The sequence below is a fragment of the Theobroma cacao genome, chromosome 7, assembly GCF_000208745.1.
Source record: "Theobroma cacao cultivar B97-61/B2 chromosome 7, Criollo_cocoa_genome_V2, whole genome shotgun sequence".
NCBI classification, from domain to species: Eukaryota; Viridiplantae; Streptophyta; class Magnoliopsida; order Malvales; family Malvaceae; genus Theobroma; species Theobroma cacao.
The window spans coordinates 3060452-3087464 of record NC_030856.1 but is presented as its reverse complement, the minus strand read 5'-3'; the positions used below and the strand labels follow the sequence as shown (position 1 = coordinate 3087464).

Here is a 27013-nt window from a genome sequence, read left to right as displayed (position 1 = left end):
TACGTTAAAGCAGAAGGTATTAGAGGAGGATAATACTTGCTTGGCAAAGAGGCAATTCCCATTAAGTCAAATTCCACCTAAAATATTGTATCAACTTTGTTGACATGCTATGAGTTTGTTGGTCGTTATTGAGTTTATACATATTATCAACTTATTAATAACGTGCTTTACGGTTTCATATCGAAATCATAAACAGATATTTGGATCTTAAATCTTAATCTCAAAAAAGATAATGATATCGTTACGTTAAAAACATAAATTTTTATAAACTCTAGATTATGTCCGATTTATGATATATAATACACAATAGAGTAAAGAACTGTTCATTGATGTTACATGATACGATTGCTACCGACAAAACCTTTCCCATAAAGATGATAACAGATTACCAAAAAAAGGGCAGGCCATGAACATCAAACTAATATGCAAGAGAAGATAGATGGCTAGTCATTTTAGTCTATTAGGTAAAGAAAATTCATCAGATTTATGGGGTATATATCTTAAGCTGGAAAGTTACCAAATAGCCATGGAAACTATGATATCCATGGAGGAGCCATAGCAGTCTTTTTCAATGGAAAGTGAGTTAGTGCAACACGCATGGTATAAAAAAACATGGGTAAAGGAGAAGCCTCCTCCTCCTTCCCCATAGGAAGAAAAGGACCACAAGAAGGCATCCGAGTACCAAAAACCAAAGGGATATGCCAACCAACCTTCTTTCCCATGTGTGACGGCAACTTTAATTCTTTTCTCAAGTACTGATATTTTGCACCAAATCAAATGTCTAAAAGTTCCTATTAGTGTAATTAAAGTGAAAAATTCTTGACACCCATCTGACGCAAAGAGAGAGATAACAAATATTTGTTTATTAGTATAGTAGAGTAAAAGGTAGGATTATTTTTTTTTTTGGGTATGAGCAAAGAAAAGAGGACAAATATGCTTGGTTACTCTACTGACAAATCTTTTCTTTTCAAGTTTTTCTTTAAAAGGAAGTAAATATGATGTTTTAATCTTATATCGAGTTTATATACACGAGCAGGTACACATCCTATTAAGTTAATCTTTTTAAAGAGAGAGTAATGATCTTGTAACAAAATCATATCAAAATAATCCAAACTCTTATAAGAGATAGATAGGATAATCAATGGTGGCAAAAACATCATCGGATTGAGTGAAAGAAAATATCATGTCAAATATTTTTTATTTTTCAATAAAATAATAATAAAATAACAAACATAAATAACATTATCTTTTAAATAATTTTATTATTTATCTACCGAAAGCAATTGTTGAACTCCTAGATCAATGCAAAGTAAGACCAAGACTATGAGAATTAAAAAATTAAGTACATCTCAAGTTTCAATGAAGTACTCTCCTACATTATTTTTTTTTCCTACCTATTTTATATTAATATATCTTTGACATTATCCAACCATTGTTTTCTTATGTTATCATTAATTCAATCATCATCTTATTTTTTTCTATTAATGTAGTTTTTAAGAATATAGAATTTTGCTATGTTATGGCTAATAATGTATACTATTGAAGAATAAACTACTTTTGTAGCTTAAGATTTAGGTCACCTAAGAAACCTACTTTTAGCCACACCAAACTCACATGCAATTCCCTCAAAATTCATTCACTATGTTGTGGGACAAGTTAAAACATTTCCCTAAATGTGGAAAAATCAAATATTGTGTTTTATGTTATACGAATGTCTCGATTATTTGACGAATTAATATAAAATATATTGACAGTACATTAAATATAAACTTCAAATTAATATCCGATCGTAAATTGGCGTAACTCGAGTGGTGAAATTATTTAAAAAATTTTTTATTTCAATTTAAATTTCTTAAGTGGACTTTTTCATGACCAAATTTATCAACATTGCACTGAGTGGACAATTTTAACCTCAATAATATAGTAATTTACAAATATGTAGCTGACATGACTAAGGGCAATATTGTCATACCAAGACCCCTGCAAAATTCCGCCAGATCCCCCCACTTTAAAAAATTTCAAATCCCAACGGTAATAACAGTCCAAAAAATCAAATTTTTACCAACAAAAAAGTAAGAAACTTTCATATTAAAAATCTAATTTTTTTTGGGAGGATTAAATTAAAGAATATTTTTGGATTGATTTCTGCTGAGTGTCCTTTGTTTGATCATCATCATCCTGATCTTCCTGCTAGTAAAAGCAACGGTTGTGATTCACTATTGGTAGCTTTGAATGCAATCCGTGGTCCCACTTTGCTAGACCCAAATTTACTATCTCCAACATCTCACAGCTTCCCTTTCTCTCTCTCTGTCCTTCAAAATGGGTTCAAAGAACCAGAACAAACCTCCATTTCAACACAACCCCTCTCCAACACCAACTTCCACAGCCACCCCAAGCCCTTTAAAAGTAAGTTTCTTTTCTTTTCTTTTTTTTCTATTGAAATGTATTTGTCTGTCGTTGAAGTCTTGAAGGTTGTTTATTTTTTTTTATTCTTTCCCATTTTCTTGGTAAAGATTCAATTTTTATGTTCTTCTTGTTAATGGGTATCTTTTGTTTTTCAGTTTGGGCTTAAAGATTATTATAACCCAATTTTTGGGGGCTTTTAATTAATTTTTCAAGTAATTTGTTTACAGTGGATGGCTTTTTTTTTTTTGGGCCATTTTTTGGTAAAGATTCAATCTTCATGGTTTTTTTTTTTTTTGTTAATGATTATCTTTTTTTTTTCATTTTAATATTATTTTTAAGTCTAGTTTGTATCTAAAAATTGTTTTTTTTCCCCATTTTCTGGATAGAGATTGAATCTATATGTTCTTTTTCTTAGTAAATACATTTTGCTTTTCGTTTTGGGGTTTAGATTGGCTTTTATTTTTCCAATTTTTGGGACGAAGTTTCAATTTTGTAGCTCAATTACTTCCTGCGGTTTTTGGATATTTTCCTTTTCTGGATGTAAAGTTTTAATCTGTATGCTATTGTTATTAATGGTTAAGTTTTGTTTACTACTATTCTTATGGAAAGAAAAAAATGGAAGCTGAACCTTTTTTTTTTCCCTTCCCATTTTTTGAGTGAAATATTTTTTATTGGATTTGTAGAAGAACTACATTGCTGATGAGGTGAGTGGAGAGAAGGGACAAAGGCTCGGATTTGACAAAATGGTTGGCACTGCAAATAATGGTAGGCTCCGGCTAGCTTTTTCACTTGTAAATGGCTCCCAAGATCTTGGCCCCAATAGTGCGCCTGCGAGTAATGCAGGTTCAGAATGTGGTGGCATTGAGTTCACCAGAGAGGATGTGGAGGCATTAGTGAGTGAGAAAATGAAATACAAGAACAAATTTAACTATAAGGTTAGTGTGTTTCTGTTGTGTTTATAGTGGTTTAGTTGGAATTAGTTTCTGATTTTTGCTTTATTTTGTAATTCAGGAGAGATGTGAGAATATGATGGAGTATATAAAGAGGCTTAGGCTTTGCATTAAATGGTTCCAAGAACTTGAGGGAGAGTATGCATTTGAGCAAGAGAAATTAAGGAGTGCTTTGGAATTGACTGAGAGGAGATGCTCTGAAATGGGTATGAATCGTTCATTTATCTGTGGTTTAGATGTTTCATAATCGTATTGATCAATTTTCATTTGAGCTAAAATAATGTATTTCCTTGTAGAGGTGGCTCTAAAAAACAAGGATGAAGAACTGAATTTGATAATTTTGGAGCTTAGAAAGAGCTTGGCTTCCTTACAAGAGAAGCTTGCAAAAGAAGAATCAGAGAAGAAGGTAAGAATCGCGATATCTTTTTTTTTTATTCCAATATGTTTTAGTCAGAATTTTCATTATTGTCTATTTCTGTTTGGAAAATAATTAGTTCTTTTGAATGTGACAATCAGGCTGCAGTGGATTCTCTTGCTAAAGAAAAAGAAGCTAGGATTAATACTGAAAGGTCACAAGCATCTCTTTCAGAAGAGCTTGATAAAGTTCGAGGCGAGCTTGATGGTGCTAATCAAAGGGTAAATATAAGAATGAAAATTTGATCTTCCTAAAGTTCTTTACGCTTTGGTTTTTCCTGTTGTTGCATCAATTTATAAGTTTACTTTTGTTAACTTGTACTTATGTGATTCTTGTACACTGCAGATAGCATCAATTAATGATATGTACAAGCTACTGCAAGAGTATAACTCAAGTTTACAGTTATATAACAGTAAACTCCAGACAGATCTTGATGCAGCTCATGAAACCATCAAGCGTGGAGAGAAGGAGAGATCAGCCATAGTGGAGAATCTTCATAATTTAAGGGGTCAGCATAAATCATTGCGAGATCAACTCACTTCATCAATAGTGAGTTTCCATGCTTGGGAAAGCCATCACTTGTTGCATAGTTTTATCATGTGCAGTAATCTAGCCTTTTTCTTATGGCATGCTAAGCACAATGCATGATTGTTAGTTGTCATAATTTATCTATAGTAGATTTGGCCTAGTGAATTTTCAAGCCAGCTGCTTCTCTTTTCTACATTTTATTTCTGCTAACTTAGAAAAATTAAGATTTCATATCATAATTGAAAATTTTGTTTGGAGAACAGGTTTGATTTCTTTAAAGTTCTGAAATTTTGCAAAGTTTCATGGAAACGATATAAGGAGGTGATCTGCTTTTCTTGAAGTGAATAAAATATTAAGATGTAAATCATATGTTTGTAGAAGACTTAAAATTGATGATCAATTAGGTTACTCTAACTAATTAGAAGTGATATATGGGTTAAAAGAGGCTCAAGTGGTTAGTGGTGCCTTTTGTTCTAAATTCAAGATTGTTGGCCATTCTTTCCTTTCTTTATTTTTGAATATTTCTATACTGGCTTAATTTCTTAAAAAAGTTTCATCAATTGGATTAGGCTTCACAAGATGAGACTATGAAGCAAAAAGATGCTTTGGTGAATGAAGTTGCATGTCTTAGAATGGAGTTACGGCAGATTAGAGATGACCGTGACCTCTATCAACAACAAGTGCAAACTCTAACTGCTGAAGTGTCTAAATACAAAGAGTTGGCAACCAACTCAAGCGAATTAGAGGTTAGGTTTTGCTTCTCATTTACTTTGCTTTGGCATTATATATGAACATATTCTGATATGTTATGTATCCTTTATAGGAAAAATGTTTGTCTCAAGGTAATCAGATACAAATATTGCATGATCAACTAGCAGTTGCAGAGAGGAAATTGCAGGTTATTTCATCTATCTTTTGAGAAAACTAATTATATCATTCTAGTCAATTTATTTCCTATCATAATCTTGCTTCTTTCTGTATTTTAGATGTCTGATATGTCTGCACTTGAGACAAGATTTGAATTTGAAGGGCAAAAGAAACTTATAAACGAGTTACAAAATCGCTTAGAAGATGCAGAATTTAAACTTACAGAAGGAGAGAAGTTACGTAAGAAGTTGCATAACACTATATTGGTAATGTTCTGAACTATATCTTGTGTTAGCATTACCACAAATATATTTCCCTAACAGACTTATTTCTTGATTGTAGGAATTGAAAGGGAACATCCGTGTATTTTGTAGAGTGCGGCCTCAGTTGCCTGACGATTGTTCAAGTAACCAGGGGAAGGTTGTCTCTTATCCCACATCAATGGAATACCTTGGACGAGGCATTGACATGACACAAAATGGTAGCAATCCAATATATTTGAATTATAAAAATATATTATAGCGTGCTATATGATTTTATTACCTATCAAATCTTGTTTCCAAAGTTAAAGACTCATTCAATGTTTGTCTATTTATCAGGGCAGAAGCACTCTTTCACATTTGACAAGGTTTTTATGCCTGATGCATCACAAGAGGAAGTTTTTGTAGAAATATCGCAACTTGTCCAAAGTGCTCTTGATGGTTATAAGGTTAGCTTCTGTTTATATGTGAATGTTGCAAGGACTTTGTTAAATACAATAATGCACAGTAGTAGCATCATATATGCTTTACCAGACAATGGTTTTATCTTTTCACAGGTTTGCATTTTTGCTTATGGGCAAACAGGCTCGGGTAAAACCTACACCATGATGGGCAGACCAGGACAGCCAGAAGAAAAGGGATTGATACCTCGTTCATTGGAACAAATATTTCAAACTAGGCAAGCTCTTCAGCCTCAAGGCTGGAGATATGAAATGCAGGTGTGCAGTATTTCTTATTCCTCAGTTTTCTTTCTGTATTCCATTCTATTCATATGTTCTCTAGATAGTTATTAAACTTTTTCTTCAACAAATGTTCACAGGTCTCAATGTTAGAAATATACAATGAAACAATTCGTGATTTGTTATCAACAAATCGGGATGTGTCACGAATTGAAAATGGTGTGGCTGGAAAGCAGTATACAATCAAACATGATGCAAATGGAAACACACAAGTCTCAGATCTTACTATTGTGGATGTTCAAAGCAGTAGAGAGGTCTCATATCTTTTAGATCGGGCTGCACAAAGCAGGTAAACACTTTAGAATATGCATCATTTTGGCCTTCTCTATTAGATTAAGTAGCTATTTGACTGTGTTTTCTTTTCTTGAGTTTTATGTGTTGCCATTCAATATGCATGTTTGGGCTGTATTGACATGTATGTATCCAACCTCCACACTGTCTGCTAGTTTTGTTGAAAATTTCACTTGAGAAATTTTCAAATTCTTTGTAAGAGAGATAAATCATGGACTGTTATCCTGAAGGTTATTTGAAAGAATTTTGAATGATGAAGTTTGTGCTTGTCTCATTCAGATCTGTTGGGAAGACCCAGATGAACGAACAGTCATCAAGAAGTCATTTTGTTTTCACAATGCGAATAACTGGAGTTAATGAGGTACAAGCACTTTTAATGCTATAATCTGTGCAAATATAATGCTACTCCACTCTCAATCTTTTCTTCCTCAATCCAACGCAATGCATTATAATTTTGACCATGTATCTGTTCTCTACCAGAGCACTGAACAACAAGTACAAGGTGTCCTGAATCTAATTGATCTTGCTGGAAGTGAGCGTCTTTCCAAGAGTGGCTCAACAGGGGACCGGTTAAAAGAGACTCAGGTATTTTTTTAACAATACTTATTATTTAGTTTTGTTATAAACTGTTTCTTTTTTTTTTTTTGACTTGTTCATTTTTTATCTTATTCAGGCCATCAATAAAAGTCTATCATCTTTAGCTGATGTTATATTCGCCTTGGCAAAGAAGGAGGATCATGTACCATTTAGGAATTCAAAGCTCACTTATCTTCTTCAGGTAAATGTATACACACAGAGTTACCATTCTCAATATAATTAAGGCATTACCAGTAGAAAATATGGAGTTACTATTATATCCTTTGATCTTTAGACTTTGCCTTAGAAAAACGTGGAGTTCATACCTCAACTGGTAATAAAACATACTGAAACGCCCTTTCAACTTAAATAAGATCTTCTTAGTCTTTCTGATGTGCAGCCGAATTCTTCATTTTAAGCTTTTACTAATTTCTTGCTGCCATTTATGTCAACATTTAGTGCATGTTTTATATCACAGCCTTATTGAAGTGTTAACTACAATGGCCCGTAAGTTAGAAAAATAACTTGTGCAGCAGATTGTCATCCTTCGCTCTGTACTCTTTTTGTTGACTATGTTATAGCTTTTTCCTTCTGGCAAATATCTGCTAGGAAGAAAAAGAAAAACTATCCTTTGTTTGGAAGTATTAATTATATCCGTTTCTTGCCCACACCATATCTAATTTTCTTTTACCCCACGGTTAACCAGCCTTGTCTAGGGGGAGACTCAAAGACCCTGATGTTTGTAAATATCTCTCCTGAACCTTCCTCAGTGGGTGAGTCCCTCTGCTCACTGCGTTTCGCAGCCAGGGTTAATGCTTGTGAGATTGGGACTCCACGGCGACAACTCAACATGCGAACTTCAGATTCTCGCTTGAGCTATGGCTGACCTTTGATAAAGAAAATGTTTTTGTTTCTTTCCCCTTGTTTAGTTATCTGTATCTATGTTACTAGTATTAGTAGATTGAAAAATGAGAGTGATTCTAACATAAGCGGGTTGTAATCTGTATAGTAGTCATTGCATTTGTATCATTAGTAAGCAATCCCTTCACAGTTCTATATTTGTATTACTTGTGCTGAGCTGATATCTTCAACATTTTCCATTTATGGAATCAATGTAATGTTATTAAATCACGTTATTTATTTGTTCTTTCCTTCTATTTTGTTATGCCAAAGTTCACTCCTACCTTCCAAATGAAATGAAGACACCATTTTCCCTTTCTTCCCCTTTTCATATATGCTAATGTACTCGAGGACAAAGGAGCTGCATGGTGCAAAGCATATAGATATTGCCAATATTGAAGAAAGCAAATTCTACAGATTTTAAGCCATTCGATCCATGACCTCTTGGAGAATAACTTTCGTGTTCTGATAACATGATTCTGTCTGGGGCAGGTTACGAGTCTTTGCAGCATCTTCGAGCTGTTAACAAAATGGAAAAAATTTGCAGTTCTTCATTTAGCAAAGATTGAAATCAATGGCAAAGCTTCATGTAAAAGATTGATTTACCTTCTCAAAACTGTCAAATAATCTGTTAGCCAAAGTAGTTAGAGGTCGCTTATCATCAACTGGTGCTGCAGAGATGATTTTGTCGAAATCATAGTACATAACAGTAGACTTAAGTCTCAAATACTTCTTAACATAACTCAGGGTGCCTGGTCCAATCAAATCTGCCATTGCAAGAAGATCAAATGCATATTTCTTCAGCCTATACATGCGGTTTTTGGTGTTGAGATTAGCCACATAAAGTCCTTTCTTTACAAAAGAACGAGTGCCTGTCTTCTCATTCGCAATTTCTGTCACATTTCTTTTCATATCTTAGAACAAGATAGGAACATTTCATATTACAAGCAAATGAAACACCAGCAAGAAAGAAACCAAACACAGGAATTCACCAGGGAAAATGGAAGTTACTTTTATCAAGCAAATGATCATAAGAAAGCTTACTGTTTTCGACAGAAGGAACAGGTAGAAGATCAGTAATCCAGTAGCCATTATCTTCGGCGAGAGAGATACTGTTGCTAGAAGTTCCAACAAGAGCAATGGAGGCAAGGCTTAATGCCATTCTTCTGGTCATCTGCAATGGTTGTTCTCTCAAGTCTTCTGTATTCTTGCCAAGAAATCCAATTATTTTCGCTGTTTTCCTGCTTCTTTGAATGCTGGGAAGCTTTGGGATGGCTGGCAGGGTCTCAGTGATACCATTTAAGTTAGCTAAGTGAACCATTTTTGTATGAAGAATTGAGAATTCAGGAAGAGTTGCAGTGTCAAGTTTACTGATAAGACAAAGGTTTCTTTGTATTTCAGTTATATCCGTTCCTGCAAGCGTTGGAAACTACTGACCACCAGAAGCATATCCATAGTAAGGATAGTATGGTCATTTTGAAAATATAGTCTGCCATTCCAACTTTTGACCTAGTCCATATCTTTAAACAAATTGTCAAATTGCAATTTAAGCCAAATTTCTTTAAACTTATTGTCACCTCTATCATCCACACTGCAAAACTGGTTTTTACCATCCTCTCTCCAAGGGGCAGAATTCACCCAAATCCATAGTTAAACAACAGAAAGCAGAATGTTTGCTGGCAGCAAAAGATTCAAGACACAGCATGTATTGCCCTGCCTCTTAGCACTACGGTTAAAGATCTACTAGTTGACAGCTAGAAGCCTAGGGCACTGCTTTGATTGCATGTGTATCTTGTGCCATTGGAGTGGAAAAGCAAAAAAACAAACACTAGGCAGGATTTATGGGGAATTGTTGCTTCCTCTTAGCATTATTAAACTTGTACGAATCTGCACACAGGAATTGGTGATAAGGATAAATTTTTTTTGAACATTGATGTGGACCTGGGTTGATTGAAATGAGCAAAACATGTGGGTATAAGGCTACAAAAGCCTAGAACCTACCATAAAAACTAACCCAGAAAATTTTTTATTGGAATATTTTGCATATTTGGTTTTATATAGCTAGACTAGGATGTTGTAGGCTAGACTCCAAGATTTGTAATTCCCAATAAATAATGATGGATGAGTTGAATTCTGCTACTACAAAGTTACATAAACTTCAACAGTATAAAGTATGAGAAATGTATTTGAAAAATGGGAAAATGCATGTAAAGCGATTCACCAAGCCAAAAACTTTGACTTGAATGGAAAAAGGCCTTCAGATCTATGGAAATTTCTTCCCCTGGTTTGGATTGATTGGAAACATAGGAAAGGTTTGAAACAATTAGACTCCACCTCATTTTGTTCCTTCTGCAGAAGAAAATTTTAAGACAAAATGAGACATCTTTGTAGAAAAGCCAATAGAAAATGAAAATATCTAGTGATTAGAATTGGATAAAGCTAATCCCCTTCCAGGTATGCAAGAATGAGTAGCTACCCAAAAGTGGGCCGTTCATTGATCCATCAGATTCCCATCATGCAACAAAACAAATTATAAAGAATTACACAAGAGGAAAGACAAAAGCAGCAAAGCTAACATGCCCCTAATCCCAGTATTGCACTGACAACCTTATAATCCAAATCCCTCTATAAATTCCCAACATATTCCCCAGAGAGAAGTGGAAGTAAGGTAGAGATGGATAAGCAAACTCAGGTGGTGAAGTCTAGAGTTGTCAAAGTAGACTCAGAAGAGTCTTGGGATTTTTACATCACACAGGCTAATAATCAAGGCTGCCCTGTAAGTCTTTCTTCCTCTCCCCACCCTTTAAACCTTTGTTTGCATGGCTTACTGTTTGGGACATTATTCGAAATTCAAAACCTGCACTCTTTCCATTTCTCTGTAATATTGCAGGTTATGGTACATTTTACAGCAGCTTGGTGCGTGCCCTCCGTGGCCATGAATCCTTTCTTTGAAGAACTGGCCTTGAGCTACCAAGATATTCTGTTTCTTTTAGTGGATGTGGATGATGTGCAGGTATTCTGCTTTCTAAAGTAATTTTTGTCAAATTTATGAATGATGCATATTAACCATATAACATAACAAGAGATATGCAGTTATTAAATACGGTTAATTAGGTTTTAAATCTTCATACTATCTCATTAAAAGTTTAGTAAAAAAGATAACAAGTTCATCACATCTCTTGATCTGCTCATCAGTTAGCAGGTGATCTTGTTAAATCTGATGTTCAACAATCATAGGATATGACCACGGTGATTAGTCAATTCAGGTTTTGTTTTACAATCCAATCAGAAAATAATTGATTCACATGATTCTTGACTCTAAATTGTTTATCATATTCTCTTTGAATCTATATGGTCATGGCCCTTGAAAATGAACATTTTGGCATGTTCTCACATGCAAACTTACATAAACACTTTACATATATATTATTCATATAGATTAAAATTATGGGTCTTCTTTTTTATTTTAGAAATTATATTTGTTTTGGATCAATAACATGTACATATTTTTTGTGAAATAATTTGGAATTAAATAGGGAGTAGCAATGAAGATGGAGATCAAGGCCATGCCAACTTTCTTGTTGATGAGTCAAGGAAGTCAGGTTGACAAGCTTGTGGGTGCAAATCCTGATGAGATTAGGAAAAGGGTTAATGGTTTTGCTCACCAAATTCGATCCAGTAAAGCTGCATAAACATTAATTTGGTGATCATATGCCTTAAGACAATATTGTAGAACAAGGTTTTTAGGGTTTAATCCCCTTTAATTTCTCCTTAATTACGTGTTTACACCTTTAACTTGTGTGTTTTTTATGGATAAAACCATAAACCCATTAAAGTAGACAATACTTTGTAAGTTATGTGGATTCTGACATTTAGTTGAAGGGGACTCGATATGTTTAAAAATAATAATAAAAAATCTTAATAATCATATTCATTGCATTTACATTATTATCCTAACTTATTGTATATGAATTAAATATTTGTCAATAGAATTGAAAGCAAAAGGTAGTAAAAAGTTATTAATTTATTAATAGAATGATCGTCTCAATCTTATAAGTATTATTTTATAAGAAACACGAAATTCAAGTTCGATAAAAATAAATTTATATTTTAAACATAGTCAATTTACAGTACTTATACAACATCACTCCATCACATAGTAACATTTCATAAATATGTAAAAATAAAAATTCAAAAATCTTTTAAAATAAATAATTTTAAAATTTTGAATATTTATTTTTAAAAATTTTAAAATTTTAAAATTTTTTATTAACAAGATGATAACATTTGATTCACCGACTAATATGTTAACAGTACATAGAGCTATGATTCGAACATTAATTTATAATGATTGCTGACAGCTAAATGTGCACTATAAACCAATGATTGTGAGATTAGTAGCTAACATTGCATTTAGTGAGATCATGCAGCAACTTCCTATTAATTAAATTCAAGAATAACCCACAAACTTTTGTTTATATTACCTACTTAATTACTATGGTACTTATATAATTTATTAAATAAAAGAGTTACAAAAAGTTTATCATTATGTTATTTAATTTATTATATTAAAGAGTAACAAAAATTTATATCGCATGATCTGAAACGATATATATTTAATATATAATAAAATACTTTTTATATTAATTAAAATTAAAATTATTAGAGTTTTTTTTACAGGGTTTTTATTTTTTTACTAAATTTTTTTAATTCTAAAAATAAATTATATATATATAATATTTAATTATATTAATTTTACATGAAAAAAACGAGCTGCTTTCGAATATTTATTAGACTTAGAATTTAATGAAAGAAATTCAAATTTTGGTCCAAGTTTCCAACTGGGCTTTTTGAAGCCCAAAAGGCCCAAAAGAGGGTCTAAGTGTAAGGCCCACCACCTGCCATCAAATCCCAACGTTTTCCTCACAGATTCCTCAGCCCCCAAATCCCCCTCCCCCACTCCCTCTTTTATGTTTTCCCGAGAAAATTGAAGGAAGGACCTATCTTTAATTTTCTCTCTTCCCAAACAGAACCTTACCCCCCTCCCCAACCCTTTTCCAAAGCCGGAGAATCAAACAAAATCCTTTGAGCTTTCCGGCGAGGATCGAAGTCAGCGGAGAAATGGTGTCACCTGAAAACTCTAATTATTGGTCTCACTTCGATTATGCAAACTTGATCGATGATATCCCTGACGGTCCTTATTCCAGTTTTTCTTGGCCCGCGCAGCCAACCAACGCCCCATCTAATGTTGTCAGGTATCCCCCAAAAAATCTCTTATCTCTCTCTCTCTCTCTCGCTGACTAATTTTGAATTAGGGTTTTGAATAATGTTTATTTAATAGATTGGCTTTGTTTTGAGATTATTTTAGTCATTTTAGGTGGGCGGGTTTGTTTTATCTGATAAGGGTTTCTCGGAATTTGTCATAAAGTTTTGATTTTGCACCGATTTTTCATTGAAAAGTTAGGATATTTTTGCGTATATATGGGAAGTAGATTTGGGGTTTTTTTTTTTGAGTAAATTATGTGAAGTAGTTGGTTCTTTATCTTAAAATTGTTGAATGGAATAAGGGTTTTTTTTTTAGAGTGGTGTGATTAAAAATGGTTATTAATTTATGTTTTCTTCAAATCGATAAAGTTCATCTATTGTTCATCTTAATTTTAGGTTGTTAATTATTGAACTATAGAAGGAGATCCTATGTTTCAAGCAACCTGTTAAGTTGGTGCATTTGGTTAGATTATGGTGTTTGTATGTATGCCATGTAACTTGACAATGTTGTGCGTGAGTGTGTGAGTGCTTGAGTGGTCATATGTTTATGCTGATTTGCCATTCATGCTCTCATGTATCATACGTTCTACCACATGTTTGTTTTCAGAGCATTTTGTGTTTTAAACCTGTAACACATTTTCATGAATTGGATTTTGTGGTCATACTTTTCATAGAAGTCCTTAAAACGAAAGCAACGTTATTGGAAAGTGGGATTTGAAACAAAGCTTCATGTGGAAGCATGTATTAGAAACATCTTTTTTCATTCGTTAGAGACAAATATTTGGTGCAAACTAGAGCTGGTGAGGATGCAGTTGGGTGTTCATTTGGAGTGTGTCTCCATGCAATTATAGTTGTCCATGAGAACTTGATTAGGCATTCATTATTACAGACTATAGGATTTCACTGTGTGCTTCTTGAGTGTTTTAGTGTTGATAGGTATGGATATATAATACAGATCCATGGGAGGGTAGGAGCAAGTCTGGATTAACCATTGGCTTATGTTTTTATACTCAGATATCTTGTTTCTTTTTTTTGTCCTGTCTCATATTTTCTTTATTGTGTCGTATGATCTGTTCCTAGCGTGGAAAATGATGGCTCATTTGGGGATTTGGATGGCCTTAAGGAATCTGGTTCAAAGAAAAGGTACTGTTCTGTTTTTCATGCTTGATGACGTAGGTTTTTGCCACTTATTTCTCATGTGTGTTTAGAAAGTTTTTAAGAACTGATTTAATGGTTAGATACTTTGGTGGGTTTAGAACATTTTTATTAAAGGAATCTCTTATCGCTTGTTTCTTTTTGTGTTGCAGGGTTAGATCTGAATCATGCAATCCATCAAGCTCCAAAGCATGTAGGGAGAAGTTGCGTAGGGATAGGCTAAATGACAAGTAACCCCATCTCTCTTCTCTTGCCTTTCCTTTGAGTTGTCTCTGTTTCTTTGTTAAGCATGAATGTTCAACAGTTGGTGTAAATAACAGGTTTATGGAACTGGGTTCTATTTTGGAACCTGAAAGGCCTCCCAAAACAGACAAGGCTGCCATTTTGATTGATGCTGTCCGAATGGTGACCCAGTTACGAGGTGAAGCCCAGAAATTGAAGGATTCAAATTCAAGTCTCCAGGAAAAGATTAAAGAGTTGAAGGTGAGGCTGACTTGGGAATCTTTTTTTGGTAAAAAAATTGTCAGAATCTTTAGAATGCAATTTTCTATCTGCAAACTGCTGATATCTTGACAATGATTGAAGAAACATCAGGTATATCCATGCACTAGATTAACTATATTTTCTCTTTTTTAGTCTGAAAAGAATGAGCTTCGTGACGAAAAGCAGAGGCTGAAGGCAGAGAAGGAAAGGCTGGAGCAGCAACTCAAAACCATGAATGCACAACCTAGCTTCATGCCTCCTGGACCTGCAATCCCTGCTGCATTTGCTGCTGCCCAAGGTCAAGCTCCTGGGAACAAGTTGGTCCCTTTCATTGGTTATCCTGGAGTTGCAATGTGGCAATTCATGCCACCTGCAGCAGTGGATACCTCACAGGATCATGTTCTCCGCCCTCCAGTTGCCTAAGCTGGCAACCTACAATGATTTGGGTTTGCATTTTGACCCAAACAAGTGTATTTGTTATGTCATTGTTCTGGGCTGTTTTAGATTTCACTGAAGTTTGCTAACTGGATTTGTTGGGTGACTGTCATTGTATTCCGATGATTGGATGCTGGTAATCACATGTAAATTTAATAAGTTCATTGGGCGGCCTATGTTTCTCTGTTCTATAACCCTCTGGTTATATGTATGAGGCATTCGTATCGGCCTCAGCTTTACCAGAAAAGAGAGAATTTGGAACCAAAGAGTGAAGCTATTGAGCTCTGAGTGGGGTACGGAGGAACCATTAGCCGAAGGGTCTACCTATTTGAAACTTACATAGGTAACTTATTTAATGATCTACCTGGTTGTGTTAACAACAAAATCTTGAATTGTAGTCCTTGTTTGTGTAGTAACTTGTTTTCCTTGCTTAATTAGATGGGAAATGGGTTATGGTCTAACTGGTAAATCAGAATAGTTCGGAATATACGGTAACAAGAAAATAAATTAAGTTTGCGTCTGAAAATTGGACTAAAAGACAATACTAATGTCTAAATCAATATGACTTCTAAGAAAATTATTTTTTGGATTTTTTCATTTGGTAAGGCTGCTAAAAGCCAATGATTCCTTATCTTTTAGACCATCTTGGAACTACCTCTCTTCTCAAACCACCAGCTCTCTACTCAGTTTTAAAACCAACTAAAATGGCGTCCAAGTTTCTCAGGCTTCATCTTCAAACCTCCAAAAACCCGACTCCATTCCCTACCCAGCACCACAACCACCATTCTCATCTTGCTTTCATCAACTCAAATGCCTCCCACAGGTACAAGATCCCCTCTCTATCAATTCAGTCCTCCCTCTCCTCTTCCACACCTCCCTCCTCCAAAGAAGAAGCCATCCTCCAAGCCAAAACATGTCTTTCCACCTGCTTAGAGAAGCCTCTCAACAATCCCAAGCTAGCAGGCAAGCTCAAGAAGCTAAAACAACCCAGGTTCCGAGTTGAAATCCCACTCATTGATGACTCACCATCATCTCTTTCTCAACTAGCTCTTGATATCTTTAAAGATATGTCCATCAGAAGGAAAGGTTCTCTGGTTCAGTTTTTAGTGTTTTGGCCTAATGTAAGCTTAAAAGAAGCTGGAATCCAAGCATTTGAATCATGTCCATTGAGCCATATTGAACATATTGACTTGGCTACAGTTAACAGAAATAACAGAATTTTGAGTTCTGCTGATGTAGCAGTTTTTCTGGCTCCAGAGCCTTCGCAGCTTGCTGTTATAAAAACAATAGCTGACAGTTTGTACCCAAAGCCGATGGTGATTTTCAACCCCAAATGGAGTTTTGAGGAAGAGAGTGGCTTTGGTGATTTGAAAGGGTTTGTAGGATCTTTTGAAGTGATTTATTCATTCATGGGCTTAGAGGTTAGGGGTGTTGTGAGTAAAAGGAAAGGAATGGTTTTCAAGTGTGTTAGGGATGGTGTTTTGAGTGGAGAGCAATGGGCAGTTCTTGTTGAAGAAGATGGTGCAATGAAGGTAGTTTCAAGGTTCAAGTCGCGGCCAGGGATTGAGGAAGTTGAGAATGTGTTGTATAATTTGATGGCTATCAATTCACCTATTACAAAATCTGCCAAGTTCTTGAGGGACTTGGTGTCTAATGTTACTGGAAAAAAGTAAGTGTAGTTGGATTTCCAAGTTTGATCTATCATGATCTTTGCCCTCATGGTTTGAGGAGTTTTAGAGCTATCTGTTGAATTTTTATCAATGCAATTGACCGCTAGTTGTATTGAACCTTGTGCTTCTCTGAATTTGACTTTCATGCTACTTTTCTACAGTCATTGATATTGATATTCTGTGTATTCTGGCATAAGAATGTTCCTATGCCAGCAACTCCCTCTCTAGATAAGGAGGATTGGTATAAAGTAATTAACAAAAAATGGAAAATGAGAAGTTTAAAAACAAGTTCATTTCAGTGGTTTGGTGGACTAAGCTACTGCAACAATGGGATCAAAAAGGATAGGGAAGATCGACAAATAAACTTCTTGGTGCCTTATAGCAATGGAAAACATTGCACATGTCCTATGTTGTCTGTTGTTTTTCCTTTGTCATTTTTTGAGCGAAGAAAAAAAGATATTGTCAAATGGACATATCAAGCAGTTGAAACATACTTTGCAGCTCAAAAAGTCAGCAACCTACCATACTTGTTGGTGTTGATGGTTGAATGCTTGAATTCTGATGTTATAGCCCACCAGCCATATCTGTGACCATCATTTCCTTTTGGGGAACATTGGATTAGTATAAACAAATAAGTACTGCAGATTTGCTTGTTCAGTTGATATTGTATTAAATTACAGGTTTTGCAGTTGCCCTGTCTAATTCCTGAGAGAATGGCACAATCTTAATTATTTTCTTAATTTCTTGCTTAGTTGACTAATCATCATGGCGAAGATGGGTTATGGCATATTTCTGCATCCTAAACTGTTACTTACCATGGTATATTTGCAAGCTTTAATCTGTTGTTCTTCATTAAATCTCATGAATCAGAGATTTTTGCATCTTCTAGACATTTTTGGTGTGCTACAACAATAAATACTAGTGTGTTCCAATCTTGAAGATGCTTTTATCTCAATACAAAAAGTATAAGGAAAAAAAAATTAAAAAAAAAAGGAAAGAGAAATCATCAGTAGGGACGAGTGAGTGATGGATTTCATAACCAGGGAAGAAGAGTTCCGAAAAAATCAGAAGCGTGATGCTGTTATGATTTCAGAATCTGTATTGAAGGCCTTGAATTTGTAAAGAACTCTCTCTCTCCTCTTTTTGTTTCTCATATACAAACATGTATTTTATCATCATTGTGGTCACTATACTCTCTCAAAATCCTTGTTAAGATGCCCTAATATGACAGCCCTTGATGAATTTATCCGAGAAATCGATATACTTAGCCCACAAAGGTCGAAGTTGAGGGAAGGCTATGTCTAGCCAAGGCTTTGCTCTGCCATTAAAATGGATGACCCCAGCGGTCTCAGCATCAAGTAAAGTTGTATTATCTTGGTATCCCAGTCCCAACATGTGCCAAAATGGGTCGATGACATGAACATGACCATGGAATGCAATTAGACCAGGGGGTAAAGTACCCAGTTGCCACAAACTGAGGTCTGTTTTCAAGTTCTGCAGGGGTAATTTAATTAGTCAGAACAACAAAATAAGATTATCTATTATCAATATTTTCAATGTAAATTGCAGTGCACACTCAGTTAAAGGTTAGAATCTGGAGATGGGATTACCTGTTCAAGCCAGTGATAGTATGTAAGGCTAATGTTGGTCTTCCTCCAAGCCTCAAGATCAAAAATATTCATGCCATATGCCCATGCACATTCATTAGGATCAAAATTCTTTGCAATCATAGGATGCGAGAAGTTGAGATAGCTCTTGAATCGCTTTGACATGACAAACTTATCTTCACCCCTACATGTCTCCACTGCTCCATTAACTTTTCCATTCATGTCAATGTCCCATAGAGGTGAAAGATCAGTTTGAATCACAATGTCATCATCTAGGAAGACTACCTTGTTGAGGCTGGGAAACAACTGCATGCAAAGAAAATTCAGTTAAGAAATAGCCACTAGTACTTGGATATTTCTTCTCTTCCCCTTAAGAAACAAAATGTTACCTCTGGTAAATGTATCCGAATGTGATTCATCAAGGAGTTGTACTTAGGGCTGAGTGCTTGTAGTTTGGCTGCGATAACTTGAGGCTTCTCGGTATTATTTGCTACAATTGCTGATGATCCCCCTCTGAACTGTGACCTTACTCTTTGATCTTTTTCCATTGCTTCCAAAACGGGCACCTTCCCTTTTGAAAGCCAATCAAACTGATGCAATGCCTTAACCTCAATTATAGCAGTCGATAAAGGGTGCAATGAAAACCAGGCCTGCATGGGGGAGTGGGTTTTCCTATCTGTTATTATGTGTAGAACAAATTTTTCAGGGCGTAATGCGTTTTTTACAAGGGATGTTGCAACAACTGAGGCTGCAAGCACATTATCTGAGGCAAGTACAAAGTGGAAGTAAGAGTTATCGACAAGGGCAGGGACGAGTTCTGCTGAGGGGAGCTGGAGGCGAGCAGCTGCGTTGGTGGAGTGCTCATTGGCTAGCTTTAGTGCCAAGCAATGCAGCTGTTTCGGAATGCTGCTTGATGCTACATGGCGGTACAAATATTCTTGGATTTTGGCCGTTCTGGTCCTTTGTTCAAGTAGAACTACCTGGAAAAAAATTGTCATAACCTTCATCAAGTCCAATACATTCTTGGCTAACTGCAATCTAAATATAAGGGCAGAAAAAACAGAAATCAAGTGATACCATTTCTCTTAGTCTTAGAGCAAAGGCTTTTGCATCTGATCTGCTTTCTTTCATTTCAGCCATAAACTCTTCTAATGTCTGAGGAACATCAGTTTTTCCTTGTACTTCATCTTTGCTTACTGGTTCATTTAGTACTTGGTATATCACTTCTGGGACCTTCAATAAACCACAAGCAATTCCAATTAGTTAAAAGAACTGATATTCTAAGCAATTTGTTAAACTAGAATGAGATTAGGAATTTACATTTGACTCAATCCTTCTTCCCAAGATCCTGGGTCCTATTCTTTTTCCCAGGCAACCTATCATAAAGCCAAAAACAAAGAATAATTAATTAAAAAAAGCCCAAATTAGTATTTATTTTTTCTTGCTAGGGGATCCTGTGGGAAGAACAAGAGCACTGTTAATCAACCGACCATATAGGAAAAAAAAGAATTTCTTATTTAATTACTGTAATAATACTTTTCACATGCTAATAGTGATTTGAGCTTTTATTGAAGAGTAATGAACAGAGAAATTCTGGGTTCACAGTTATCACATGGTATTCCCAATGGTAAATGAGCATTGGCAGATAAATCACAAAGGCATCCTAGATGAATCTGATAGGCAAATGAAGGGTACATTTGTAAATGCAGATATAATAACTTAATTAATTTGTCACATGTGTTATTGACTATGATTACCCATCTGAATCTCTCATTATTCTTTATTATATGATACCAAACTAATCAAATTTCTTAAATGATCAACAAATAAAATCTATGGATATAAGTTTACTGCCAGAATCAGCTTTTTCAAGGCACAACAGATAATTAATTTCTATATATCTATAGAAGTAGAGTTTTTATGTAATAATTATATGACATTATCCTATATGCTTTGATTTTTTTTTTTTGGTTTATGTTCTATCTGACAGCAGACATTGGCATTTGATCATTGCTTTGTTATTCACTGTCAAATCTTGTAAAAAACATTTACATGCTTCCTTGAACTCTAAGTTCAATGCTGCTAATTAAAACAAGAGAACAATGTTAATCTGATGTGCTTTTGAAGAGAAACAAAAGGAAACTTACCTATGGTGGAACACTTGGTTTCTCCATCAATGCTGTCAACAGTTGACAATACAAAGACAAACCGGAGAAGGAATGTGAAGAAGAGAAGTGAGTAGAAGAGCATTCGGTATGAAACCCGTCTTGAACCAACCTTGACTTTGATGAACTCTCTAACTCCTTTGCCTGGAAGTACTGTCACATGCCTCAAACTCGGTGAGATGTGAAGCTGCATTGTTCTTGTCCTAGACAGAAGAAAGAGAAACAGCAGTCAAAGCAAGCAAGCAGAACCCAACACACAGCCCTCCAGGATGATCCCCCAGGAATTCTTCTTCTGCTTCTCTGTACAGCTATTGGTAATTCATTTGGAAGAAGAACTGAGAAGCCCCCGAGTAAGGAAATTCTGTAAAAGGAAGGATTTGAGATGGGGTTTAAATTGTAGCTGTCAGTTACCTAACCTTGCTTAGCCTTCAGGCTAAACATGTCAAGTCCCCTGCAAGGTTATATTTATTTTTAGAACAAGTGAGGGAAGGGTTGTTAAGGAGACAAAGACATGAGACTTAGAAACAGGCTATGTTTGTTTTTTTGTTGAGTTTGGAGGTTTTGGCTTGGGTTTGAAGTAGGGAAGTTGAGAGATCATCAGAAACAGAAACTTCGGACAAAAAAAAAAAAAGAGAAAAAAAATGGGAAAATATTGTTTGGTGTCACTTAGCTTTGCCACCACATGAAGGTTTAGTTCTTGTAGGCATAGGAAAGAAAAAGAGAAGAGGGTTCGGACTTTGACGGTACAGGGTTTCTAAATGGAAAATGACTTTCTCTTTCTGTAATCTCTCATGGTGGGGTTGAAACCACTTCGGTTGTTGGAGTGAAAACACAGGAAACATCTAACCATTCATTGGAGAAAACGTTAAGCATGAAGATTTTCTTACTATTATATTATATACATACACACACAAGCACACAGAGTTATTGAATCAAACAAAAATAATACGATCATTTTTACGACGAATCTCATAATTTACACTTGAAAATTTATATCGAAGCTTATTCTTAACAGGAAGAATGAGAAGTCGAAAATGATAGAAAATTTTGTATACTGATAATAGTCAAAACTATACATCTTCCTTCATTTTCTATAACATATTATGTATATGTCATAGAAAAAGAGGATTAAGGTTCGAATTCAAAACCCGTAATCGAAATCTCATTTTATGTATACTAGAACCATTTGATTTTGAGTTCGAAAGAGATAACATTAATTACATATTATAATGAATTAAACCTAAAAAATCTGACATGATATAATTGATTTCAAGCTAGGGTTCTTTCTTATCTGTTTCCTGTAGGAAAATTATGTTTAACAACACTTCCATACACACATGAAAGCTATAACATCAGCTTCAATATTAAAAGGGAAGAAAGAAAGCTAGAGAGCATCAGCCTGGTCAAAAGGAATCAATTTACCTTGTAAAACAATCATACAAAATAAATGATATATTCTCTTTCATGGAAAATACTTACTTTCCCAGCTGATATACCACCTAATTGTGTAGATATATATATATATATAACAGTGCAATTTTCATTTCATGTATTGAATTCTACTCTATGCTCTTACAAAAAATAAAATAAATAAATTATAGTTTAAGTAAAGAGGCAAAAAAAAACCATAGAATTCTGACATGAATACCACGTGTAACTAATATAATAATCATTAATTATTAAAAAAAAATCATATTTTAAATTTGAGTTTTGATACTAGGAGAAATTAATTGGGCCAAGCTAAGTGTAGACCAAAAGGAAGCCCAGATTATGGTGGGCTGATCCAAATAAACATCAACATTGCTATTTCTTTTGAGAAATTAGAATCATGGAATAATTTATTTTTCAAGATAAAACCTGATGGTACCTGCAATCTTGGGTACGTTGTCTCATATTATCATATTATGGAACCAACAAGTGTATTAAAAGAAAGAGAATTTTACCATCAAGACATAACAAAATCAATAATCACATCTCTTTTCAATGATAAAAAGATTTCAATTTTAAAATACGAGTTTTACAAATTACATTAAAAGAAAATATCAATAAATATAGATAAATTTGTAAGGCCTAATGACACCATATTTGTCTTTTCTTTAACAGCTTGATTAGCAACTCTTGGGTGACAAAGGTCAATAATCAAGATACAACAATATATGGGGAATGGAGCAAGAAGATTTTGCATTGCTTGTGCAGTACTAGGAATCATCAAAATAAAGAAGAAATGGAAAAAACAGATATTGACAATGAGGCATGTTATGGATTCCTTGTGTTGTACACTGTATTTGTTAACCCCATGTGTTCTTGGATTACATGATGCATAAATGGCAGCATATAGCTTTGTGCATGTTCTACTTCTTCTATGCTAGGGGTGATGAGTTTCTCAAGGATTTGCATGGATTTCTAAGGTGGGAAGTAAAAGATGACCACCAAAATAAAGCCAAAATTTTGGACTATTTCACAGGTGATGACAAAATGTATTCGACTCTTGTTCTTGGTTCTTCCTATGAGCTTGTCTGTTTTGTCGACATCAAAGGCTATAAATGCTCTTCAAGCTCAACCTTTCAACTCTCTAGCCATGGATACCTTGGGTGCAGTCATTGTTGAAACTGGTAGATGTATTGCCAGCTTTATCTTTTCAAGCATTGCCACCCTTGCAAAACTCCACTATAACACCAAAAGCCTGCAGAATGAAATAGAGAAACTTGATGCACGAAAGAATGGAATCGAAGAGGATGTCAGATTAGCTGAAACAGAAGGGAAATGTCCAGCTGCATAAGTCAAAGGATGGCCTATCAAGGTTGAGGAGATTGAAGGAGAAGTACAGCCGATGCTAGAAAAGGCTGATAGGATTGCTGTCCAAGGATGCAGTTCAAGCTGCAACATTCTTCCCCGGTACCAGCTCAGCAGACGTATGGCAAAGAAGCGTCTTGAGGTGAAGCATCTGATTGATACATGCAATTTTGATACTGTTGTTACTCAGAAGAAGTCTCCTGTAAGAGCAGTTGAGAAACAACAAGGACCATCTCTTGCTGGTCAGAGAGAAGCAGTAGAGATGATAGAAAGACTACTGAAATTCCTAAAGGGGGGTGAAAATAAGAGGATAGCTGTCTGGGGCATGGGAGGAGTGGGGTAAACTACGTTGATCAGAAACCTGAACAACAAGCTTGAGTCATCCTCCTTGATGGAAGAACTAGATATTGTCATCTGGGTCACAGTATCAAAGGACTTGGATTCGGAAAAGGTTCAATCTCAAATAGCCAAGAGATTGAACTTAGAATTGGATGGGAACAATACCATAGAGGAAAGGGCTAAGAGACTGCTTCAAAGATTGATGAAGAAAAAGTTCCTCCTGATGATGTTTGGGAGCGAATTGATTTGGACATTGGGGGTGTTCCACAGGATGATGACCAAGCCAACTGCAAGATTCTCTTGACAACTCGATCCCTCGATGTGTGCAGGGCAATGATGACCAATGAAGAGAACAAGTTGGACGTTCTAAACAAAGCAGCATCTTGGAATTTGTTTGCGCAGAATGCAGGAGATGTGGTAGAAGTACCAGGCATTAATCCACTAGCCAGGGCAGTTGCAAGAGAATGCAGTGGTTTGCCATTAGCACTCGAGACAGTTGAGATGTCAACTAGGAATAGAAGAAAAATTGAGTTGTGGAAGCATGCACTTCACCATTTGCAGCGTTCAGCCCCTCATGTCAAATGCATTGAGGATGAAGTCTATCTGCCTTTGATGTTGAGATATAACTCATTGCCAAGTAAGATTCTGCAGTCATGCTTTTTGTTTTGTTCTTTATATCCAGAAACTATATGATCAGAACAAATGAATTGATTCAATGCTGGATAGCTGATAGATTAATCAATGGACACCAGACTCTAGAAGAATGTTTCAATGATGGGATAGCTTTGGTTGAAAATCTGAAGGATTCTTGGTTATTAGAACAGGGTGAATGGGCTGGAACTGTAAGATTGCATGATATGGTGAGGGATGTAGCCATATGGATATCAAAGAAAAGAAGATTTTCTTGTGAATCCAGTACTACGTCACATGTAACAAAACAAGGGTCAGAGGAATCATGCAGAAGGAAGTCATTTATGAACATCACAAAGTTGCCAAAGCAATTGTCAGGTTTCTCTGAGATAACTGTGTTATTCCTCCTAGGTAATCCTATTAACAAAATCCATGATCATTTTTTTGGAGAACTTAGAAAGCTTAGAGTCCTTAATTTGAGCCAATCTCTCCTAGCGTCTCTGCCACCTTTTATTAGTCAGCTACATTGCCTTCGTGCTCTTCTTCTAAGAGACTGTTGTTATCTAGAGATGCTACACCCACTTGGAGCTCTTTATAAACTAGAGGTGATTGATCTCTCTGGCACTTGACTGAGAGAACTACCAAATGGAATGAGTAAGCTACATAATCTGAGAGAACTAAATTTGTCCCGCACACACCACCTAGAAACCTTTGAGTCTGGTACAATTTCAGGATTTCATAGCCTGGAGTCATTGGACTTGTCTTTCAGTGCATATAAGTGGGATGCCAGATGTAATATAGAAGATGAGAGAGCAGCGTTCGATGAGATACTCACCCTGGAGAAGCTATCAATTGTTAAAATAAGACTAGACAAGGTTGATTCTCTTGTCCTGGATGCTTCTTGGTTGAGGAGACTGAGAGAGTTCAACATACAAATTAGGCCAACAAGTCGTTATTCAAACTATCTGCCCACTGAACATAATGAAAAGAGGGTCATTCTCAGAGGAGTTGACCTCATGGGAAGAGGGCTCAAAGGGTTGTTGTGCTCTGCAACTGCCTTGGATCTGGTTATATGTGGAGGCATGAGTGCATTATCTGAACTGGACATCAACAATAGTTTGTCTGGCCTGAAAAGCTTAAAGTCACTCACTATATCAAAGTGTGATTGCATCACTAGTTTGATAAGTGGAGAGAACATTGTAGGGAGCATCTTACCAAAGTTGGAGCATGTAAGCCTCAGTCGCTTAGAAAATTTAGCAGCAAATTTGGGAGGCATGGTCCCTAGAAGAGGATGTCTTAAGATGGTTAAAAACTACAGAGGTGGTGGACTGTAAAAACCTGAAGACCCCCATATCCTTTGCTTTACTTCAACAGGTTAAAACCTTGAAGAGATCAAGGTGAGAATTAGCAGCAGAATGAAACGTATCATTTCAGGAGAAGTGTCCACCGAAATGATCTCAAAGCTAAGAGTCATAAAACTGAGAGATTTGACCATGTTAACGACTATTTGTTCAAGGGTACCTGCTTGCCCTCTTTGGAGAAAATTGAAGTGAGAAACTGTCCCATGCTAACAAAGCTTCCTTTTGCGACAAGCAATGCAGTAACTCTTAGAGGAATAAAAGGGGATTTGCAGTGGTGGAATAATCTTGTATGGGATGACGTTCAGATCAGATTCAGTCTTCAGCAACGATTCCAACCATTTACAGCCTCTCCAATGCTGAAACTAGAAGATAGATGGGTAAGAAAAATTCCTCATTCTACGTATCTAGATAGCTATTTTCGGTCTGTTGAATAAGAGCATTGCATAAGATAGTAAAATATCCAATTGACTAATACAGTTTACTGCACTCATGTATCTATTTCAAGTGTATCTTACCCTTTTTTCTGGTTGATTTTCCTTGTTCTTAGGCCTAGTAGCTCGGAAAAGGTGGTTGAGAAATGGTGCTCAACAAAAATCTTTGGTACACAGTAGGTCAGGTTGATTCCTGCAGTTGTTTGGATTAGAGGTGTTAGATTCAGCTTTGGGTTATTACAACTTGTTTTGATGGTTGAAAAATTAATGCTGTGAAATGAAATGTAAGAAAACCCTTTTCCCCTTTTCTGGTAGTTCTGTTAGTTTGTGGTGCAGCAGGTTCAGAAAGAGAACAATATGTAAATAAGTGTATATAGCAAGGCCTTGAACAAAAGGCTGCCTATCCCACTTTGTTGCAGTTCATTTCAGAATGTGTATATTTCCCAACAATGTAATTACAGTGCTAGTTTTTCAAACAAGAAGCCTTTTTCTTGGAAAAATGTCAATGGCATTTCTGTTTATAGAACTATCGACGCCATAGCAACCTAGGCATAACTCTTAGCCATCTTTTTCTTCTTTAACAGATGAGAAATTGGGATTGAAAACTCAAGACCTCCTTTTGGAAGGTAGAGTTTGGCTATGATCAGGCTCAAAATTTGTTAATTACAGTCAGCTTTGGAAGCAAAGGTTGCACAAAAATGACGAAAGTACTATAGCTGTTGGTCCTTGCCTATATTGAGGATGAC

At 35.5% G+C, this 27013-nt stretch overlaps 6 protein-coding genes and 1 pseudogene across 6 annotated transcripts; 5 read left to right on the top strand and 2 right to left on the bottom strand.

Annotated features, from left to right (window-relative positions):
• Positions 2278 to 8184, top strand: LOC18593691 (kinesin-3). Its single transcript, XM_007021028.2, has 17 exons — positions 2278 to 2406; positions 3090 to 3341; positions 3418 to 3562; positions 3653 to 3762; positions 3873 to 3992; positions 4117 to 4320; positions 4869 to 5045; positions 5123 to 5197; positions 5286 to 5432; positions 5509 to 5647; positions 5766 to 5875; positions 5984 to 6145; positions 6247 to 6455; positions 6737 to 6818; positions 6938 to 7042; positions 7131 to 7235; positions 7740 to 8184. The coding sequence occupies exons 1-17, from the start codon at positions 2320 to 2322 to the stop codon at positions 7917 to 7919; spliced, it is 2409 nt and encodes an 802-aa protein (XP_007021090.2). The 5' UTR covers positions 2278 to 2319; the 3' UTR covers positions 7920 to 8184.
• LOC18593690 (photosynthetic NDH subunit of lumenal location 3, chloroplastic) lies at positions 8223 to 9367 on the bottom strand. Its single transcript, XM_007021027.2, has 3 exons — positions 8978 to 9367; positions 8540 to 8826; positions 8223 to 8452 (listed from the first exon to the last, which is right to left on the bottom strand). Exons 1-3 carry the CDS (start codon positions 9252 to 9254, stop codon positions 8354 to 8356), a joined length of 663 nt encoding a protein of 220 aa, XP_007021089.2. The 5' UTR covers positions 9255 to 9367; the 3' UTR covers positions 8223 to 8353.
• On the top strand, positions 10466 to 11776 carry LOC18593689 (thioredoxin-like protein CXXS1). Its single transcript, XM_007021026.2, has 3 exons — positions 10466 to 10709; positions 10824 to 10946; positions 11470 to 11776. Exons 1-3 carry the CDS (start codon positions 10608 to 10610, stop codon positions 11623 to 11625), a joined length of 381 nt encoding a protein of 126 aa, XP_007021088.2. The 5' UTR covers positions 10466 to 10607; the 3' UTR covers positions 11626 to 11776.
• Positions 12854 to 15447, top strand: LOC18593688 (transcription factor ILR3). The gene is made up of 5 exons (XM_007021025.2): positions 12854 to 13188; positions 14279 to 14341; positions 14506 to 14583; positions 14674 to 14836; positions 14990 to 15447. The coding sequence occupies exons 1-5, from the start codon at positions 13055 to 13057 to the stop codon at positions 15257 to 15259; spliced, it is 708 nt and encodes a 235-aa protein (XP_007021087.2). The 5' UTR covers positions 12854 to 13054; the 3' UTR covers positions 15260 to 15447.
• On the top strand, positions 15903 to 17101 carry LOC18593687. Its single transcript, XM_007021024.2, has one exon. It carries the CDS (start codon positions 15976 to 15978, stop codon positions 16942 to 16944), a length of 969 nt encoding a protein of 322 aa, XP_007021086.2. The 5' UTR covers positions 15903 to 15975; the 3' UTR covers positions 16945 to 17101.
• On the bottom strand, positions 17995 to 21256 carry LOC18593686 (probable galacturonosyltransferase 12). The gene is made up of 6 exons (XM_018124465.1): positions 20696 to 21256; positions 19869 to 19924; positions 19626 to 19781; positions 18938 to 19528; positions 18552 to 18854; positions 17995 to 18435 (listed from the first exon to the last, which is right to left on the bottom strand). Exons 1-6 carry the CDS (start codon positions 20904 to 20906, stop codon positions 18151 to 18153), a joined length of 1602 nt encoding a protein of 533 aa, XP_017979954.1. The 5' UTR covers positions 20907 to 21256; the 3' UTR covers positions 17995 to 18150.
• LOC18593685 lies at positions 23292 to 26270 on the top strand (annotated as a pseudogene).

Coding starts and splice junctions, on each gene's coding strand:
- LOC18593691 (XM_007021028.2), top strand. CDS start 2,320: ATGGGTTCAAAGAACCAGAACAAACCTCCATTTCAACACAACCCCTCT. Junction 3,342..3,417: donor AGAACAAATTTAACTATAAG/GTTAGTGTGTTT, acceptor TTTGTAATTCAG/GAGAGATGTGAGAATATGAT. Junction 3,993..4,116: donor TTGATGGTGCTAATCAAAGG/GTAAATATAAGA, acceptor TGTACACTGCAG/ATAGCATCAATTAATGATAT.
- LOC18593690 (XM_007021027.2), bottom strand. CDS start 9,254: ATGGTTCACTTAGCTAACTTAAATGGTATCACTGAGACCCTGCCAGCC. Junction 8,827..8,977: donor TGTTCCTTCTGTCGAAAACA/GTAAGCTTTCTT, acceptor GAAATGTGACAG/AAATTGCGAATGAGAAGACA. Junction 8,453..8,539: donor TATTTGACAGTTTTGAGAAG/GTAAATCAATCT, acceptor TTTTGTTAACAG/CTCGAAGATGCTGCAAAGAC.
- LOC18593689 (XM_007021026.2), top strand. CDS start 10,608: ATGGATAAGCAAACTCAGGTGGTGAAGTCTAGAGTTGTCAAAGTAGAC. Junction 10,710..10,823: donor CTAATAATCAAGGCTGCCCT/GTAAGTCTTTCT, acceptor GTAATATTGCAG/GTTATGGTACATTTTACAGC. Junction 10,947..11,469: donor TGGATGTGGATGATGTGCAG/GTATTCTGCTTT, acceptor GGAATTAAATAG/GGAGTAGCAATGAAGATGGA.
- LOC18593688 (XM_007021025.2), top strand. CDS start 13,055: ATGGTGTCACCTGAAAACTCTAATTATTGGTCTCACTTCGATTATGCA. Junction 14,342..14,505: donor GAATCTGGTTCAAAGAAAAG/GTACTGTTCTGT, acceptor TTTGTGTTGCAG/GGTTAGATCTGAATCATGCA. Junction 14,584..14,673: donor AGGGATAGGCTAAATGACAA/GTAACCCCATCT, acceptor TGTAAATAACAG/GTTTATGGAACTGGGTTCTA.
- LOC18593687 (XM_007021024.2), top strand. CDS start 15,976: ATGGCGTCCAAGTTTCTCAGGCTTCATCTTCAAACCTCCAAAAACCCG.
- LOC18593686 (XM_018124465.1), bottom strand. CDS start 20,906: ATGCAGCTTCACATCTCACCGAGTTTGAGGCATGTGACAGTACTTCCA. Junction 19,529..19,625: donor CTCTAAGACTAAGAGAAATG/GTATCACTTGAT, acceptor ATTTTTTTCCAG/GTAGTTCTACTTGAACAAAG. Junction 18,855..18,937: donor TTCGGATACATTTACCAGAG/GTAACATTTTGT, acceptor CTTTGCATGCAG/TTGTTTCCCAGCCTCAACAA.